The sequence below is a fragment of the Acipenser ruthenus genome, chromosome 3, assembly GCF_902713425.1.
Source record: "Acipenser ruthenus chromosome 3, fAciRut3.2 maternal haplotype, whole genome shotgun sequence".
Taxonomy (NCBI): domain Eukaryota; kingdom Metazoa; phylum Chordata; class Actinopteri; order Acipenseriformes; family Acipenseridae; genus Acipenser; species Acipenser ruthenus.
In genome coordinates this window covers 93,913,405-93,932,869 of record NC_081191.1, presented here as the reverse complement: position 1 = coordinate 93,932,869, position 19,465 = coordinate 93,913,405, and the positions used below count along the sequence as shown (strand labels likewise).

Sequence of the window (19,465 nt, the reverse complement as noted above, 5' to 3'; positions counted from 1 at the left end):
TGGACAGAATTCTAATGATTTGTTTTCTTTTGGAGCACCTCCATGTGCCCGGCCCATGTGCAATTGCGTGTAGCCTACCCTGCCCCTCTGTGATCAACAACAGCGTGCAGGCACACAGAGCTAGAAGTATTAAGACAAGCAGACCTCCCATTTTTAACGGACGGTGATCAGGTACATTATAGATGACGGGGGCTGACAGCAATCTTAATGATTCGTTCATTCGAGGCTGTTGCGGATTTGTTTTTCTTCCAGTCTCATAATATCAAGTGACACGAGTGCACTCATGCAGATGCTAGTACTTGCTGAAGCGGAATTGGTCTGTCAACTGGAAATTAGAAATTAGTGGTGGCAATCGCAAAACGTTTCGAAATCAAGAGTGACATTCAGTGCATTTTATTTTATTTTAATATTTCATTTAATGTTGATAACAACCGTGAGCTTCCCCGTTGCGAGAATTCCTTCAGGGCGTCGTTATTAAATTACAGTACCCAATAAAATAAGGGAAGCGATTTTAGAAACTTAAAATCCACAACAACAACAACAACAACAACAACAATGGGCAGCACTGCGATGGACACGAAGAAAAAGAAAGATGCTACGACGAAGAAGAACCAGAAAAAGAGAACGCTTCGATTAAACATGCCAGTAAGTATGATGAGCGGAGGTGTCTACATCACACTGCACGTCTCAGGAAACGTGAACAAAAAACAACGTTTCGTAGTTGCTTTAAAAAATGCTTTCTTTTATGTTCAACTTCTGCTGTAGGTGGGCGGGGTTGTGGTGGTTAAGGGGTTTGTTGGATGTATTGCTGTTTTTAAGGTGATTAACCCTTAAATAATTGTATATAAAGTATGTTTAACCTGTTTGTATTGGAATGTAAAATACACACAATTATTTTAGTGGGCGGGGTGTAATTTTTTTTTTATTTTTTTGTTCCCAAACACAATCATTTTTTCAACTAGAGGTTGAATACTCCATTTGACATTGAAAAATACCTTGAAAAATATGTGAAGCTATGTTTTAGGTTTAAGAAAATAAATAATAATTCCCACTGGTATTATTCGTTTGTATTTTACCTTTCTGTTTGTGCAATGACCTTGCATGTTTCGACAGGGTGTTGCAATTGCAGATACTCAACTGCACAGTGCAATCATTTCAATATTCGGCTTTACAAAGCCTAGGTCTGGGAAGTACTGAAGCAGTATCCTATGCAGCTGCGTCACGTGTGTAAAGACTCAAGCGGTTTGTTTGTTTAAAGCCAAGGACCAGTTCACACTAAACAACAATATAAAATGCATTCAAAAACCAGTAAAGTACGTATGTTTTTTTTAAATCTCCAATTGCTATACAGCATATCCAGTATACAACCCTGTGTAGTTAACCATTTAATATTAAATGTTTATTAAATCATACGTTAATTTTAAAATCGCTAGAGCTTCAAGTTAACATTTAAACAGTATGCATTAACATATTATTAAGGGCAACGTTTATTTTATTTTTTTTCTTCTTTTAACCTCAACACAAATTTGACATTACTCTTAAATATACCGTAATATTATTAGGCAGGCAAGAATACTACCCTAAATCTTTCCAGTCATAAGACTGGAGGCCACAGAAGCAGGTGCCTGTGTTTACAGTTGCCATCTCTCGCGTGGGGTACACTTCAGCATCAGGAGAGTTCAGAGTATAAACCCTTATTATTGTGTCTGTGACAGAACTGCCCCGGTATCTGGATACCATTCCTACACCACATCTGCACTGTTACTGTTACCAAAATATTTTTACCAACTGTAGCTACCCAGTCCTTTGTGCACATTTTAGTAATAACTTGGGTAACACTTTGCATTAAGTGTCTCTAATTACAGTGTATTTACATAGTACTAACATAGTAGATACATGTGCACTTACACATACTGTACACATTACAATGTAATTATGCATAGTTACAACCAGGGGTCGGCAGCTTGTCCGTGACAAGAGTTATCTGTGTCCGTGGCAGTGGATACGTCTAGCACGCACACGCATGTAATTGTATAGAACGCCCGTTTTGTTTGTCCGTGGTCAAGATGTTTTTTTTGTGTGGGTGTGTGTGTGTGTGCGTGTGTTCCAGGGACATTGCCGTTCACAAGGACACCTTGACTGCTTGACTAAGCAACAAGGACAGCTATTCAGTCACATGCACACACAGCCACAGAGTGGAAACACTGCACCACTGGATTTGACTCCAAATGCAAGTTGATGACTTTCCTTTCCTATACAGTTTGGGCTGGGGTGGGGTGATCTAATAAAGCTTAAGGTTGACCGTTGACTATACTGACCATCAGGCCTGGCAGCAGTTTTTTTTCTGCTGGTGTTTCCAAAAGCTACTATATTCCTGTGGTTTCCATTTTTGGTATATAACCGAGAAACTCATCTGGAGCTTAGCATGCAAGGTCAACATTGATAATAATATTAAAGACTTCCATGCCTGCTGGGATCCTCTGGGCATGTTGTTTGTGAGTTTTAAATATTTGCTACAGAACAATCACACAATCAAAGATGATTGCACTGTCAACGTGCATGCAGGGAACACAGCAAGTCTCGGACAGTTCCTGAATGCTATGTTTCTAGTCGGAATATATTTGCAGTATTTTATTTATTAATATTTATTCACGATGAAACTCGCTGTCACATTTAAAAGCGGGTATGAAAGTGAGAGGTACTTACAGTACCATCAACATCCAAGTGCGATACTGTGGCGTAGTGTCCTGCCCCTATATATTTATTTATTATTATTTGTATTTTTGTTTGCGGCGCAGTTCAAAGCGCCACACATTTGTTGTTGTTTTTATATTTTAAAAAACCTCGTGAGGATGCGTGGCTGATCAGCTACTGATTATTTAACTAGCTGACAGTCACTCATCCTTACTAAACTCGTGCAGACTGTGGCCGAGGGGTAATAAGATAATTAACAACTAGTTAACCCCTCAGCCAGAGTATAAGAACCTGCAGCTGAACAATTGCTATATGTAAATATACTTGTTTCTGTTTATTTGTTTGGCCAACGGGCCTTTTTGTTTTGTGTTTTGTTTGTTTAAATCTTTTGGTTTATTTAGTTAATAAAATGCTGAGCGCCGTTGCGTTCAGCTTCACCCACCCATTCATTGTTTTGGTTCTGTTACTTCCTGGTCCATGACGTCACCACACCTCACCACTGCAAGCCATCCTGTCACATATGGTGTCCTGTGTCCAACAGCCGGACCAGGAAAGGAAAAGACGTTTTTTTGTTGTTTTTTCGAATAGTGGTTTTTGTGTTTAAAAAAAAAAAACAAATGGGAAGAAGCGGCAGGAGAAAGCAGCAACAGCAGCAGGAGGCGCATCAAGAGCAGCACAGGGCCGGTCACAGGTCCTGTCGCGTCTCTACTACGCCAGATGTTTGCCTTGCCTGTCTGGATGAGCCACGCATGGCAGGAGATGGAGGAGCCTGAGCGTCCGGCGTCAGGGGGAGAGGTCCCGCTGGCTAAGAGGCCGACGAGTTCACTCTCCACTGAGGGAATCTGGGGCTGGCTGGTGGAGCCTGGGAGGAATGCTGAAGAGGCCCTCCCCAATGTGATCAACCTCCTGTGGGCCAGAGATGGAGAGCGATGGGAAGCCTGGGAAAAGCAACACTGCCCAGTGTCCCTCCCGGAGGTTGCGGACATGGTAATCCGCTACCTGGCTGCAGATATGGCAGGGCTCCCGCTATCTCCAGCTCCATCGGGAAAAGCCCCGCCACTGCCATCTCCAGCGCTGGAGGGAGAGGAGCCATCACTGCTGTCTCCAGCGCCAGAGGGAGAGGAGCTATCGCTGCCATCTCCAGCGCCAGAGGGAGAGGAGCCATCGCTGCCGTCTCCAGTGCCAGAGGGAGAGGAGCCATCGCTTTTGTCTCCAGCGCCAGAGGGAGAGGAGCCATCGCTGCCATCTCCAGCGCCAGAGGGAGAGGAGCCATCGCTGCCGTCTCCAGCGCCAGAGGGAGAGGAGCCATCGCTGCCGTCTCCAGTGCCAGAAGGAGAGGAGCCATCGCTGCCGTCTCCAGCGCCAGAGGGAGAGGAGCCATCGCTTCTGTCTCCAGCGCCAGAGGGAGAGGAGCCATCGTTGCCGTCTCCAGCGCCAGAGGGAGAGGAGCCATCGCTTCCGTCTCCAACGCCAGAGGGAGAGGAGCCCTCGCCAATGTTTCCAGCACCAGAGGGAGAGGAGCCATCGCTGCTGTCTCCAGCGCCAGAGGGGCAGAGCAGCAGGAGCTGCCTCTGTCTCCACCACCGCTAGGGGCAGAGCAGCAGGAGCTGCCTCCGCCTCCGCCACCTCCACCAGCAGAGGGTGAATTCCTGCTGGTTCCGCCTCAACCGCCGTGGGAGGATTGCTTGCCCCTCCCACCTCCACCAGCAGAGGGTGAATACCTGCTGGTTCCGCCTCAACTGCCATGGGAGGACTGCTTGCCTCTCCCACCTCCACCAGCAGAGGGTGAATACCTGCTGGTTCCGCCTCAGCTGCCGTGGGAGGACTGCTTGCCCCTCCCACCTCCACCAGCAGAGGGTGAATACGTGCTGGTTCCATTTCCACCTCCACCAGCAGAGAGTGAATACCTGCTGGTTCCACCTCCACCGTCATGGGAAGGACTGCTCCTGCCCTGCCTCGCTCTGCCCAAGGATGCCTGCCTCGCACCGCCCAAGGATGCCTGCCTCGCACCGCCCAAGGATGCCTGCCTCGCACCGCCCAAGGAATGCCTGCCTCGCACCGCCCAAGGATGCCTGCCTCGCTTCGCCCGAGGATGCCTGTCTTGCATCACCTGGGGCTGCCTGTTGCTCCGCATAGCCTGGGGCTGCCTGTTGCTCCGCATCGCCTGGGGCTGCCTGTTGCTCCGCATCGCCTGGGGCTGCCTGTTGCTCTGCATCGCCTGGGGCTGCCTGTTGCTCCGCATCGCCTGGGGCTGCCTGTTTCTCCGCATTGCCTGGGGCTGCCTGTTGCTCCGCATCGCCTGGGGCTGCCTGTTTCTCCGCATTGCCTGGGGCTGCCTGTTGCTCCGCATCGCCTGGAGAGCCACCAGTTACAGGGTACAAGGGAGAAGTGAGCTCCCGCTGCCACCTCCATGGCCAGGGGCTCCCCTCCCGAGTTCGCCTCCAGAGAGTCCGCTGCTGCTTCCGTCGCCTCCCGAGGGTCCGCTGCTGCTGCCGTCGCCTCCCGAGGGTCCGCTGCTGCTGCTGCGTTCAGCTTCACCCACCCATCCATTGTTTTGGTTCTGTTACTTCCTGGTCCGTGACGTCACCACACCTCACCACTGCAAGCCATCCTGTCACAGATACATATTCATAAAAACATTCCATTAACAATGTAATAATAAAATACCAGGAAGAAGTATAGCTCATTTGTTTAATTACTGCAATCAGCCTTCAAACAGAAATACAAAGGCTGTCATGGTCTTGTATGCTTAGCAATCAATTAAGAAAATCATGACCATGTAAAGTTTATTTTTTAGAGAAGCAGTGGCAGACAGAACTGCCTGTTCTAGCTGATAAGAGCAGTATGATATTGAACCTGCTCCCCGCGACTCTATACCACTTTTATACCAGCTCTTATATCTACCCAGACAAGAAGCAACTCATTCCTTGAATTTATTCCAGGAACAAATACACTTCTATAGTCTGACCTTCACTTTGCAGATTACAGCATTGCTTTACTGTGTTTATTGCTTTTTTTTTTTTTTTTAAACGTGCTTGGGGCTTGGTAGCACATTGTGTTCATGCACTAGCAATTCATACACAGAGACCTGGGTTCAATAAACGATTAAAGAAATGGCTTGACTGGGTTAAGCTTGGCCGTATCCAGAGTGCCTCGTTTTTAGGGACATGTTTATAGAACTGTGGCAGTCCCAACAGAACCGGACACATTGCTGGATTGTTGGTAGAAAGAGATTGCACAGATTAACTAGAGGTTGGATTAAAGCCTTTAACTTTCTTATTGTTATTTATGTATTGAAATATGTACAGTAGTGTGCAAATTTATTTGAACACCTCAGGATTCGCCATTTACATCCATTATAGACCTACCTGCATGAAAACCTCTGGGTGTGAGAATTTCAGTTTCTGGTCATTAATCAGTGATATAGAACTGATAGGCACTCATGTGAAAATGTTAGACCACTTTGTGCTTTAATTAGGCATCTCTAAAAAGTCTCATGCATTTTACCATTTGTGGCTATGTGTGACTTATTAAATTCATCAATTAAATTAGACAATGACTAAATGCCTATTTTGACAGTTTTTGCCAGATTTTCAGTTGTAGTGGTTTGATTGTTGTTCGGATACATTTGCACACTGCTGTATGTGACACACTAATCCCTGGGCATCCTGCTTGCAGGTGTGTGATGTGTTGTGTGAACACAAGAGAATTCTCACTTCCAGTAAAAGTTCAGTAAAGGAATAACCCCCTTTGTGTTTAAGTCCTGGGATCTGAAGTTAGTCCCATCATTTATAATATGGCATGAGATCCTGCATGTCTCATTCAAAATAACTGGTGTGGAATATGTAATTTCAAATCAACCCCAGTTATAACCCAGTAAAGTCATTCTCACAGGGTACGGTAATGTGCTTGCAATTGTTAAATATCAAGCCAGTGTGGACTTTGTGCCTATTTGTGTTGTAGTATTGGTTTAAGACATAGTTTACTCAGCTGCCTCTTTCACTAAGCAGTCCTTAGCATGTTTTCCAGGCATCGAATAGGCACTGTATTGAGGTACTTTAACAAGTACTTGATTGATGTACTGTAGAAGTGCCAGTTGCATGGTTTGACATAATACATATACGTACCAAAGGATTGTCATAAAAAGCAACACATGCATTTTTTAGGAGGCTCTGCTATATCAATTACAACCAAAAATAAAATTAGTATACTTCTATACTACAGTATCTTACATGACTTAGTATGGAGTTTCTAAATGTTATTTGGTCCAGGCAGGCTGGGAAAACAGACTGAAAGCTTCAGTTAATATACACGAGACAGGGAAAAACAAAACCGAGTGAAATGTTTCCAAATCCAGGATTTTTCCATGTGTTTAAACTTGCCCTTACCTGTAGGTGGTGCCTGCAGAGGTGATCAGTGGTTTGTGTGGCTCCCTCACAGTCATTCGTCTCACAGTTCTTCACTCAACATGCTACCACACATTAATTGTGCCAATTCTAAAAAGGGAGGTTTGCATGGTTTTCACATAGTTTTCTTAATTGCATGGTTTTCACATTTGATCATATTTTGTCTTCCTATAGTACATTGTATACTAATAATGGTCTTGGATTGACCACATTACATTACACAACTGGTGCTTGTCTGTGCACTGTTCTGTATAGATGATTGCTTGGAAAACCCTCTGAGACAAGTTCAGGATTTATGAAGCTAGAATTAGTAGCTGTAAATTAGCCTCCCTTGAACATTGCACTTTTACCTCATAAAATAGGCTCCCTTTATCATCTCACATGTAAACAAGGCTTTTCAGTTTGGACGAAGCAGATGAGCTGCTTTATACAGCAGTCTGAATTGACCGACAGTTTCTCTCTCTGTACTTTAAAAAGCACTGGTGCTCTCTGTACTTTAAAAAGCACTGGTGCTCTCTGTCCATTCTTTTTTTGTATATGCAGTTCATATTTAATATTTTGTATTGTTTCGAAGTGTAATAATGAAATGAACCCAGTAAGAGATGTGCTGTAGCTGTGATGTGGGCTCTGATTCATTGTCCAGTTCAGTCCTCTGCTTCAGCTGTAATGTACGTACACACAGCATGTGCAGCTGGGCTTCATCTTTGGATTACATTCCTAACAAATTCATCTTTGTTTCTCATATTGGCTAATGAGCGTGAATTTCGTCTCTTTGAAAATGGCTCTTTTCACATAAAGGGTCAGCAAGTTCAACCAGAATAAAAAAGCACTGAAGTGCAACATCTTATTACAGCAGATACTAAATGGTGGTTTGAGACAGAAATGAAAGCCTAGAATCTGCTGTCAGCACCACAATGGATGTAGTTAATATCGTGTGAGCAGCTCTGTGGCTCAGCAGAGCCGCTGTAGAGTACAAGGGTCCAATGTTAAAGGTGTGTTTAAATGAAAGAAAGCAGATAGGGCCCTCGTTACTGAAGCTATTTAAAAAAAAAAAAGATGTAATATCTGACGATGACCACCACAAAGAGAGCTCATAACAATAATGAAGGCAGTAGTAGAAATGTTTGTCAACTCGACTTTTTAACGTTTTTATTTTTTATTTTTTAATAAAAATGTTGATTTGATAATACCAGTTCTGTCAGATCTGCAGCGCTGTTGGTAATTCTTAGGATTAGCATATGACTCCACAGTTCAGACTTTTCAGCTCACAGGCCAATGCATTCTGGTACATATTATCTGTCTCAGGTACCTTTCAAAGCAGGACTACACTTCCCAGAATGCATTGGGGTGTGAGTTAAAAACCCTGAACACTCCCTAACTGTCAGAATATACATGGAGCCATAGGGTATGTTTTTATCATGTAAAAAAACAGCAGGAAATTGAATGATTTACTTCAGAGAAAGTTATTTGCATACAGGTGTTTGGTGGGTTACAGGAAAAAAAACACACATGGTTAATTTGCATGGATCAGGATGTTAAGCACACACCAACTGCCCACGTGATGAGTATCCGATCATCCTTTGATATGCTGACAACTGCAGCAAGCTGTATTCCACTTGCATATTTTTATAGTTTTCATTTGACAGGAAGTTGATGGAGACAGGTCAGGTGCATTGTGGGGGCTTGAGTCGATATGAGATCGAAATCCAGAACAAAAACAAACCTGAGATAAATGATACAGACTTGTCAACAGCTCAGTGTTAGTTTGTCGTTTATTGATTTTCTAAATGTCTATTAGTAGTAAACTAAGAGGAGTTTGCATATTTAAAGGTGGCAGCATGCAGTGTGCTCTTTACTAGGGAATTGGTAACATACTGCAGTCGAAGTGGGCAGCATCACTACAGACATGCCTTATAAAAGTTCACCACAGTATTTTTGCAAGATATTGTTGCAGTTTTACCATGCTTTCGCTCTGCATTTACTATAGTTTACCTTGGTTTGCCATGTTTTATTTAATATGCTTTACCATACCTTGCTGGTCTTTACAATGCTTACCTGTGCTTTACCATGTTTTCACTAAGCTTTATTACATTTTGCTATGCTTTTACTATGGGAAACTTTTATAAGGGTATGCCAAAGAAGTCAAAGAATGACACGTTGGTGTATGATCGCTCACTTTATGGAAACTTTTAGACATGTACAGACGCTTCAAGGTTCTCTTGCAAACCCATGTCCCAGGGAAAGTAACCTCCAGAGTGAGTTCATTAAAGCAGCGTGGTGCTTGCTTTTATTTAGGGCCGCTTCAGCTCTATAACCTTTCTCTTTGATTGGCAATGCATTCGGATCAGTAAGAAAGCAATCACTCCTAACCTCCAGAGCCCAAGCCTGCACAATCGAATGAGATAAGAAGAGCAAAAAGAAACAGAGGAAATGCCAGTGAGGAAGGTGTGGGTGTGAAGTATCGGGTGCAATGGTTATGATTTCACAATGTGACACGCTGCAGGTTCTGGATCCTTGTCCAGTATTTGTTGTCTAAAGGTCTGTGACACGCTGCAGGTTCTGGATACTTGCACAGTATTTGTTGTCTAAAGGTCTGTGACATGCTGCAGGTTCTGGATCCTTGCATAGTATTTGTTGTCTAAAGGTCTGTGACACGCTGCAGGTTCTGGATCCTTGTCCAGTATTTGTTGTCTAAAGGTCTGTGACATGCTGCAGGTTCTGGATCCTTGTCCAGTATTTGTTGTCTAAAGGTCTGTGACACGCTGCAGGTTCTGGATCCTTGTCCAGTATTTGTTGTCTAAAGGTCTGTGACATGCTGCAGGTTCTGGATCCTTGTCCAGTATTTGTTGTCTAAAGGTCTGTGACACGCTGCAGGTTCTGGATCCTTGTCCAGTATTTGTTGTCTAAAGGTCTGTGACACGCTGCAGGTTCTGGATACTTGCACAGTATTTGTTGTCTAAAGGTCTGTGACACGCTGGAGGTTCTGGATCCTTGTCCAGTATTTGTTGTCTAAAGGACTGTGACACGCTGGAGGTTCTGGATCCTTGCACAGTATTTGTTGTCTAAAGGTCTGTGACACGCTGCAGGTTCTGGATCCTTGCACAGTATTTGTTGTCTAAAGGCCTGTGACACGCTGCAGGTTCTGGATCCTTGCACAGTATTTGTTGTCTAAAGGTCTGTGACACGCTGCAGGTTCTGGATCCTTGCACATATTTGTTGTCTAAGGTCTGTGACACGCTGCAGGTTCTGGATCCTTGTCCAGTATTTGTTGTCTAACCCTTTGCAGTCCATTTATTAAATGTGTGTCAGGCGCGTCAGGTCCAATTTATTTTCACACGTGCAGTCAATTTTAGACGCGCTGTTTAAAAGTATTTTTTTTCACAGTCAAACGGGTTTAAAATGCCCTGCATATCAACAAAGCACTCACTAGGCATCTCCAGCCCGGCCCCACCCTTTCATTCGCTATCGCTTTCACATATGCTAATAAATAAATAATAATAATAATAATAATAGTCGTACATACCGATCAATCATCTCCTGATCACTCGTTTTATCACCAAACTCCTCAATAATGCAATCCAAGTCATTATTTTATTACTATAACATCTCAAAAAAGCTCTGCAAATGTCCGTGATAGTCTCTGTGCTCTGATGCAGTATCAGCCAGCTTGTTTCCTTATGACCGCCCAGATGGGGTGCCAGGGGCAGGTATGACTATTCATGAGATACGCCTTTTTTTTAATATATTTTTTTTTATCGGCTTGTCTCGGCTCCTGTCGCTCCCACTCGGCCATTGAATGGTTTTCTCTGCTTTTTCCGTTGAAAAAAATGACTAGAAACCCGTTTTTTGCGTTTTTTTGATGATGTCGGACAGGGTCCGACAATGGACGGGATAGGAATAATTGCAATGTCGGACCAGGTCCGACAATGGACCGCAAAGGGCTTGAGGTCTGTGACACGCTGCAGGTTCTGGATCTTTGCACAGTATTTGTTGTCTAAAGGTCTGTGACCTTTAGACAACAGGTTCTGGATCCTTGCACAGTATTTGTTGTCTAAGGTCCGTGACACACTGCAGGTTCTGGATCAATGTCCAGTATTTGTTGTTTAAAGGTCTGTGACATGCTGCAGGTTCTGGATCCTTGTCCGGTATTTGTTGTCTAAAGGTCTGTGACACGCTGCAGGTTCTGGATACTTGCACAGTATTTGTTGTCTAAAGGTCTGTGACACGCTGCAGGTTCTGGATCCTTGTCCAGTATTTGTTGTCTAAAGGTCTGTGACACGCTGCAGGTTCTGGATCCTTGTCCAGTATTTGTTGTCTAAAGGTCTGTGACACGCTGCAGGTTCTGGATCCTTGTCCAGTATTTGTTGTCTAAAGGTCTGTGACATGCTGCAGGTTCTGGATCCTTGCATAGTATTTGTTGTCTAAAGGTCTGTGACATGCTGCAGGTTCTGGATCCTTGCACAGTATTTGTTGTCTAAAGGTCTGGGGGTTCTTGGGTTACTCTCAGACGGGTGTGAGCGGAAACTCTTTTATGTGAAGATGTTATCTTTTGGTTCACCCATCAGTGTGGTTATACCATATCAGCTTTCCTATTAATATATTCATCAAGCCAGATGCAATTTCAAATCGAGTCTTCAGCAACCATAAAGGTTCAGTTGCTTGGGTACCATCTAAACCACTGAAGTGTACAGTATAACCTTTTATTGACGTACCTTTAACAAATGATGTGTTCATTTTAGCACATCATAGTCCTTTACAGTCTCTTAATGAAAAGACTTTCAGTTTCCTTTTTTGCAGCCATTTCAGTGTGGGAATGTACTGAAAGCATTCACGTTCCTGACACCTGGCCTGTGCACGTTTTTGTCAGTTCACAATGCTCAGTTAACTGTATAAAAGTATCACCACTATACAGTAAAACAGGAATATATATATATATATATATATATATATATATATATATATATATATATATATATACTTACAATATGCCACTTAATTGATGCAGCATTGGTAATGGTTTTGGATTTTGTCATTGGAATATACACTTAAATGATTTACTGTAAGGTAAACATATTACAAATGACATGTCTCATACTTTCAAGATCTAGAAAGTAAACCACATGTACCCGCATGGACCTCTCAGAACTACATTTCACATCATCCTCCTGCTCACTGGAAAATCATCTCAGTTACACATGTGAGCAGGAGGATGATGTAAAATGTAGTTCTGAGAGGTCCATGCGGGTACATGGGAAGCCATCTTGAAGCAGGGAAAATTAAAAAGTTTAATAAAGAGGTCAAAATGTAAAAAAATAAAAGAAATAAAAAAAATAAAACAATACACACACCTTACGTAAACAGTTGTAGCAACACACATGTAACACAGTAAAATAAAAAGGTCTTATGTGCCCTTAAATTTATTTGAAGCACAGTTCCAGAATGCAAAAGAGCCGGGCTCGTCTGCATTTGTGGTTTTAGAGCTTTTAACCTCCTCTCATCTCACCGAGGGGACACAATCCATAACAGCAATGTATCACACAACTGTGCCAGTTACACAACAGACACAAGACGTCCTTGTTTTATCCCAGGCTGTAGGGCTACAAGGTATCAGCATGAGAGGTGTGCTTTTATGACTGAATGAAATCCCAAATGAAAAGAGGTCGCTCACTCTTGGAGAGATTAGGTATGGAATTTGTAAACCTCTGAGGTTAATATCAACCAAAGGCAGATAGCCCAAGTGATTATTTATCTCTTTGAGTCAATCGGTCAAATATATCATTTTATTAACTAAACATACTAAATATCTGCTCATTTATTTCCAGTTCTCTGGCGCTACAGTTTTCAGTCTCTGTGTAGGATCAGCTGTTTGTGGTTCAAGTAGAATGTTGCACTGTGATGGCTGGGATTTTGTTTCCGGGATGTAAATCTAAAATGCACAAAGGATTGTCTCAGGTCACCCAGCGAGGAGGCGGGTCTCTCCACAATGTGAAAACTAGAGAACAATGAAACACAGCATGAAAAGAATGCATGTACAACACGAAGCTTAAACGATGATACTGCATCAGTGTTGACCACGTGTTTCTGTTTGATATCTGTAAAATCATTTGCAGTCGCAGGCAGTGTCTTGATTGTGGCTTCATGAGCATGCATGACAACGTGTGGCTAGAAACAAGGGAGTAGAGTTGTTGCCTAAGGTATTGTTAGTCCCAGTTAGTATCCCAGCAGTATAAACAATATCTTTAATTTTGTTTTATGTTGTTTGATCTAAATGAATAATATTTACTAGTCATTCACTCACAAAACAACTTACTGTAAAACTGTATTTGGCAATTTACAAAACAGCATTCCAAAAACAGTTCTTCCCATGCTTTCTCAGTTAATTCAAGGAAGCCGTAAATGCACCGAGACAGAAACAGCGTTTAAAAAAAGATCAACAGCAGAAAAGTGCGCACACAAGCAAAACTAGCTTTGGAGGTTGCTGAAAAAATCTTGTTTCAGCTTTTTAATGGTATCGCAATTATATGAACCCCTCGCTGTCTAGTTTTGTTTTATTGAACATGGTTAAACTGGGGAGTGTGTTTAGGTGAAGTGACGGGATCCAAAAAGGGGAATCGAATTCCCAAATGCATCATCTTATCTATCCTGCTAAGAGCTGAATGTACTGTTTTAGACCCTTAATAAAATGTGCATTGGTCAGTTTCCATCAGTACCGTTCAGTTGGTTACAGCCTCTGTGAACGACATATGCCAGAGGTCCATTGGTATTGTATCTAACAGGCATGGATATGACAGGTCCTGCTGTACAATTAACAAGATCATGTTACATGATTAGTAATAAACAACTAGGCACACTTTTTAATCCTTAAATTAAACTGTTACTTATTATATAAAATTAATAGTTTTATTTTACTCTCATAAAACACGGTGCAGATTGATAAATCGTGCCAATTATTGTTCATTTTCAACAGCCTTGTTTAAGAACAGCCCTGTATAGTCATACAGCGAGTCCTGCCCTTTGAAACACTAAGGCAAAGTACAATCATGGCAAAGCCAAAACTAATATCGGGATGTTTAAGTTGGTTTTTGACTGTCAAACCTCTTCTTCTGCATTCCTATGGGAAAATAAATAGACTTTTTTGAAAGGTATGTAATCTTTGTTTCCCGTTATGAAAAGATATGGTTCGGTGGCTTTGTAATTTGTCTCTATCGATTGCTATGACTCTGAGAGGACCTTGATAATGAGATTGCAGTCAGTGGTGTAGACAGTGGTGCAGTGCAGAACAGACTCATGCAGAGCCCCGCGCAGCAATGGAGTTTATCAGCAGCGTGTTCTTTAGAATGCTCAAATGTTTTCTGATTGGCTTTTTCTGCAATAATGTCTGTATCCTCCGTAGCACATGCATTTTATTAACAATTAATTCTGTGAGTAGTTTAGTACAGATGATGCAACCTGGTGGGTCACATTGTAATTATTCTAAAAAATAAATTGACATGAACAATTGAAAACTTTGGGTTATATTCAAAATACCCCTAAAATTAGTTCCTTGTTTCTATCAGGGCCACCACTCAGGATCGCTACACAATCTCACTTTATCTACACCAATTCAAATGTCAAGAATTTCAGAAGACCCGTCTTTTTTTGAGAACGGATAAAATATTTCAACCTGTTTTCATACTTCATAGATTACTATATCAAGAAATAAATCCAGACATAGATGAGGCAGATTTCAAAGCAAGTACAGGCAATTTTAAAAGGAACGTTTTAGATTTAAACAAAGCTTAGGGATTTTTCTTTCAAGACAAAAAAGCTGAATGACTGAGTAAGCTTCATGTACTTACTGGTATTTTGTTTAAAATAAAATAAAAACAATCACTATGTTAACCCATGTTTTCCTGGATGTTTAAATCTGTGTTTTGTTACAGTTACAATTTCAATGGTAAATTAAATGTAGCCTTTCAAACCCTAACAATATGATAATTGCATTACTGTGCTGTGTCCTTATGTTATTCACCAGATAGCAGGCTGTAGATAGCAGGTGTACACATTTATTAAAACCACTGTAACTTCAGCGTTAAGAAGACCACCATTCCCAAGGTGTTCATAACTCTGAGGCTCTGCTGTACTTTCATGAAATATGTGAGACCTTGGTATCTGACTTCAGGTTAAAATACTCTGATTGTTTCAGGGCTGACATCCTCAGGAACGTCCAGCTGCTTGAAGATTTAACACACAGTTGTCAGGAATGTAAGGAACTGTGAACTTCAGAAGGTAGCGGAGCAAACCTTGCTGTGAGAGGAACCAGTTCTGAGATCACATAGGTAGTAGAGCTAAAAGAGTTAGAAATGGGTTAGTCTGTGGTCACTTTAGTCTGTACACTGCTTAAAAGCTGAGTACCACACATATTGAATGCCTTGGTCTTTGAAGGAAAAAGACAGTAGTGTGTTTGATGAAGTTTTATTGAAAAGTTTTGCAGACCGCTACACTAATATGAGACGTTTTGCAGACTGGTGTGCTAATATGAGATGTTTTGCAGACCGCTGTGCTAATATGAGACGTTTTATAGACCGCTGTGCTAATATGAGACGTTTTGCAGACCGCTGTGCTAATACGAGATGTTTTGCAGGCCGTTGTTATAATATGAGATGTTTTGCAGACCGCTGTACTAATATGGTACGCTTGGGTCAATTCTGCTTCTTATGAAATCAAGACAGTACGACAGTACTGTAACTGTGTTTTCAGTTGTGTTATCTTTTTAACTTATCTTCCCTTGTATCTATAATGTACACAACACAGTGTGTATGCGAGGCTGTGGGGGGGGGGGGTGTTGTTTGTTCAGTTCTTTACTGATATAGTCCTGTGAATTGTTGTTACGCAATAGTACAGAAAAACAAATCTTGCAAAGCCACTTGCAGCTCTTCAAAGTGTCTGATAGGTCTCACTGCAGTAGTGGATGCGCAGTACCTGACGGTGTTTGATAGGTCTCACTGCAGTAGTGGATGTGCAGTACCTGACAGTGTTTGATAGGTCTCACTGCAGTAGTGGATGTGCAGTACCTGGCAGTGTCTGATAGGTCTCACTGCAGTAGTGGATGTGCAGTACCTGACGGTGTTTGATAGGTCTCACTGCAGTAGTGGATATGCAGTACCTGACGGTGTCTGATAGGTCTCACTGCAGTAGTGGATGTGCAGTACCTGACAGTGTCTGATAGGTCTCACTGCAGTAGTGGATGTGCAGTACCTGACAGTGTTTGATAGGTCTCACTGCAGTAGTGGATATGCAGTACTGGACAGTGTCTGATAGGTCTCACTGCAGTAGTGGATGTGCAGTACCGGACAGTGTCTGATAGGTCTCACTGCAGTAGTGGATGTGCAGTACCTGACGGTGTCTGATAGGTCTCACTGCAGTAGTGGATGTGCAGTACCTGACAGTGTCTGATAGGTCTCACTGCAGTAGTGGATGTGCAGTACCTGACAGTGTTTGATAGGTCTCACTGCAGTAGTGGATATGCAGTACTGGACAGTGTCTGATAGGTCTCACTGCAGTAGTGGATGTGCAGTACCGGACAGTGTCTGATAGGTCTCACTGCAGTAGTGGATGTGCAGTACCTGACAGTGTCTGATAGATCTCACTGCAGTAGTGGATGTGCAGTACCTGACAGTGTCTGATAGGTCTCACTGCAGTAGTGGATGTGCAGTACCTGGCAGTGTCTGATAGGTCTCACTGCAGTAGTGGATGTGCAGTACCTGACAGTGTCTGATAGGTCTCACTGCAGTAGTGGATGTGCAGTACCTGACAGTGTTTGATAGGTCTCACTGCAGTAGTGGATATGCAGTACTGGACAGTGTCTGATAGGTCTCACTGCAGTAGTGGATGTGCAGTACCGGACAGTGTCTGATAGGTCTCACTGCAGTAGTGGATGTGCAGTACCTGGCAGTGTCTGATAGATCTCACTGCAGTAGTGGATGTGCAGTACCTGACAGTGTCTGATAGGTCTCACTGCAGTAGTGGATGTGCAGTACCTGACAGTGTCTGATAGATCTCACTGCAGTAGTGGATGTGCAGTACCTGACAGTGTCTGATAGGTCTCACTGCAGTAGTGGATGTGCAGTACCTGGCAGTGTCTGATAGGTCTCACTGCAGTAGTGGATGGCAGCAGCTGACACTGCTGGTCATATGTATTGGCACCAGTGGTGTAGTGGTAAATAAAAAAATGGGTAAACGCCCCTGTTTGGTGGAGATGAACAGATAGATTGAACAGATAAACATGAACAGATACATTGTTATTGATCCTCGGCCAACCAGAGCCCCGCATACAGTCATTTCCCCTCTCAGGTGCTGTTCACATAAAAAGTCACAGACCTGACGGTGCGCTTCACGTGAACCGTTCTGAGAGCGTCCTTTCACAAGCTAGGAGGAAGACTACTAGCACCGCCCTACAGGTCCAGTGTACCTAACAACAGAACATTAACAGAACATAAACAACCAATCGGAACACTCACACACACACACACACACACGCACACACACACACACACACACACACAAAGAGAACACGCAGCATTGAGAAGAACTGAGCACAGTTTTATGTTTCTTAAATACATGTTCGGCCATGGAGTTTGCACAAAAGAGTTATACAAAAAGAAGGTGGCAAATACAGATGCAGTCACTGTACAGTATTTTCCATCATGCCTGTGTATGGTAACCATTCATTTTCCTGTTTCAAACCAAAATTAGGCACTTTTATGTTTGCAGACTTGAGAATTACATTTAAAAAAAAAGCTTTTTGAAAAGTCTGCAGGACTCATCACCTTTACATTACAAAGTGTTAGAGTGAGATGTGTTTGATTTGAAAACAGTCTGCAGGACTCATCACCTTTACGTTACAAAGTATTAGAGTGCAGTGTGTTTGATTTGAATGTCAATGTCACTTCAAGCACTACTTTGGTTCTTGATCAGAGAACCCAGGGGAGGATAACAGGGAGCTATATAAGAACATAAGAACATAAGAACATAAGAAAGTTTACAAATGAGAGGAGGCCATTCAGCCCATCTTGCTCGTTTGGTTGTTAGTAGCTTATTGATCCCAGAATCTCATCAAGCAGCTTCTTGAAGGATCCCAGGGTGTCAGCTTCAACAACATTAATGGGGAGTTGGTTCCAGACCCTCACAATTCTCTGTGTAAAAAAGTGCCTCCTATTTTCTGTTCTGAATGCCCCTTTATCTAATCTCCATTTGTGACCCCTGGTCCTTGTTTTTTTTTCAGGTCAAAAAAGTCCCCTGGGTCGACATTGTCTATACCTTTTAGGATTTTGAATGTTTGAATCAGATCGCCGCGTAGTCTTCTTTGTTCAAGACTGAATAGATTCAATTCTTTTAGCCTGTCTGCATACGACATGCCTTTTAAACCCGGGATAATTCTGGTTGCTCTTCTTTGCACTTTCTAGAGCAGCAATATCCTTTTTGTAACGAGGTGACCAGAACTGAACACAATATTCTAGGTGAGGTCTTACTAATGCATTGTAAAGTTTTAACATTACTTCCCTTGATTTAAATTCAACACTTCTCACAATATATCCGAGCATCTTGTTGGCCTTTTTTATAGCTTCCTCACATTGTCTAGATGAAGACATTTCTGAGTCAACATAAACTCCTAGGTCTTTTTCATAGTTCCCTTCTTCAATTTCAGTATCTGCCATATGATATTTATAATGCACATTTTTATTGCCTGCATGCCATACTTTACACTTTTCTCTATTAAATGTCATTTGCCATGTGTCTGCCCAGTTCTGAATGGTGTCTAGATCATTTTGCATGACCTTTGCTTCTGCAACAGTGTTTGCCACTCCTCCTATTTTTGTGTTGTCTGCAAATTTAACGAGTTTGCTTACTATACCAGAATCTAAATCATTAATGTAGATTAGGAATAGCAGAGGACCTAATACTGATCCCTGTGGTACACCACTGGTTAGCTCACTCCATTTTGAGGGTTCTCCTCTAATCAGTACTTTCTGTTTTCTACATGTTAACCACTCCCTAATCCATGTGCATGCATTTCCTTGAATCCCTACTGCGTTCAGTTTGAGAATTAATCTTTTATGCGGGACAAAAGCTTTCTGGAAATCTAAATAAACCATGTCATATGCTTTGCAATTATCCATTATCGATGTTGCATCCTCAAAAAAGTCAAGCAGGTTAGTTAGACACAATCTCCCTTTCCTAAAACCATGCTGACTGACTCCCAGGATATTGTTACCATATAGGTAATTTTCCATTTTTCCATTTTAGATCTTATTATCCATAAGTTTACATATAATAGAAGTCAGGCTTATTGGTCTGTAGTTACCTGGTTCGGTTTTGTCTCCCTT

General features: G+C 42.4%; 1 protein-coding gene across 4 annotated transcripts in view; it reads left to right on the top strand.

The window, feature by feature from the left end:
- Positions 1-19,465, top strand: part of LOC117394432 (5'-AMP-activated protein kinase subunit gamma-2) — a 143,498-nt gene continuing 124,033 nt past the window's right edge. Inside the window, exon 1 of one of the 4 annotated variants that reach the window (XM_059018865.1) lies at positions 1-645. In XM_059018865.1, coding sequence (XP_058874848.1) covers positions 556-645 — 90 coding nt within the window. In that variant the 5' untranslated portion in view covers positions 1-555. Of the gene's footprint in view, positions 646-14,172; positions 14,243-19,465 lie in introns of those variants that run through there. The other 3 variants (XM_033992706.3, XM_033992705.3, XM_033992707.3) reach the window with 3 other exon arrangements.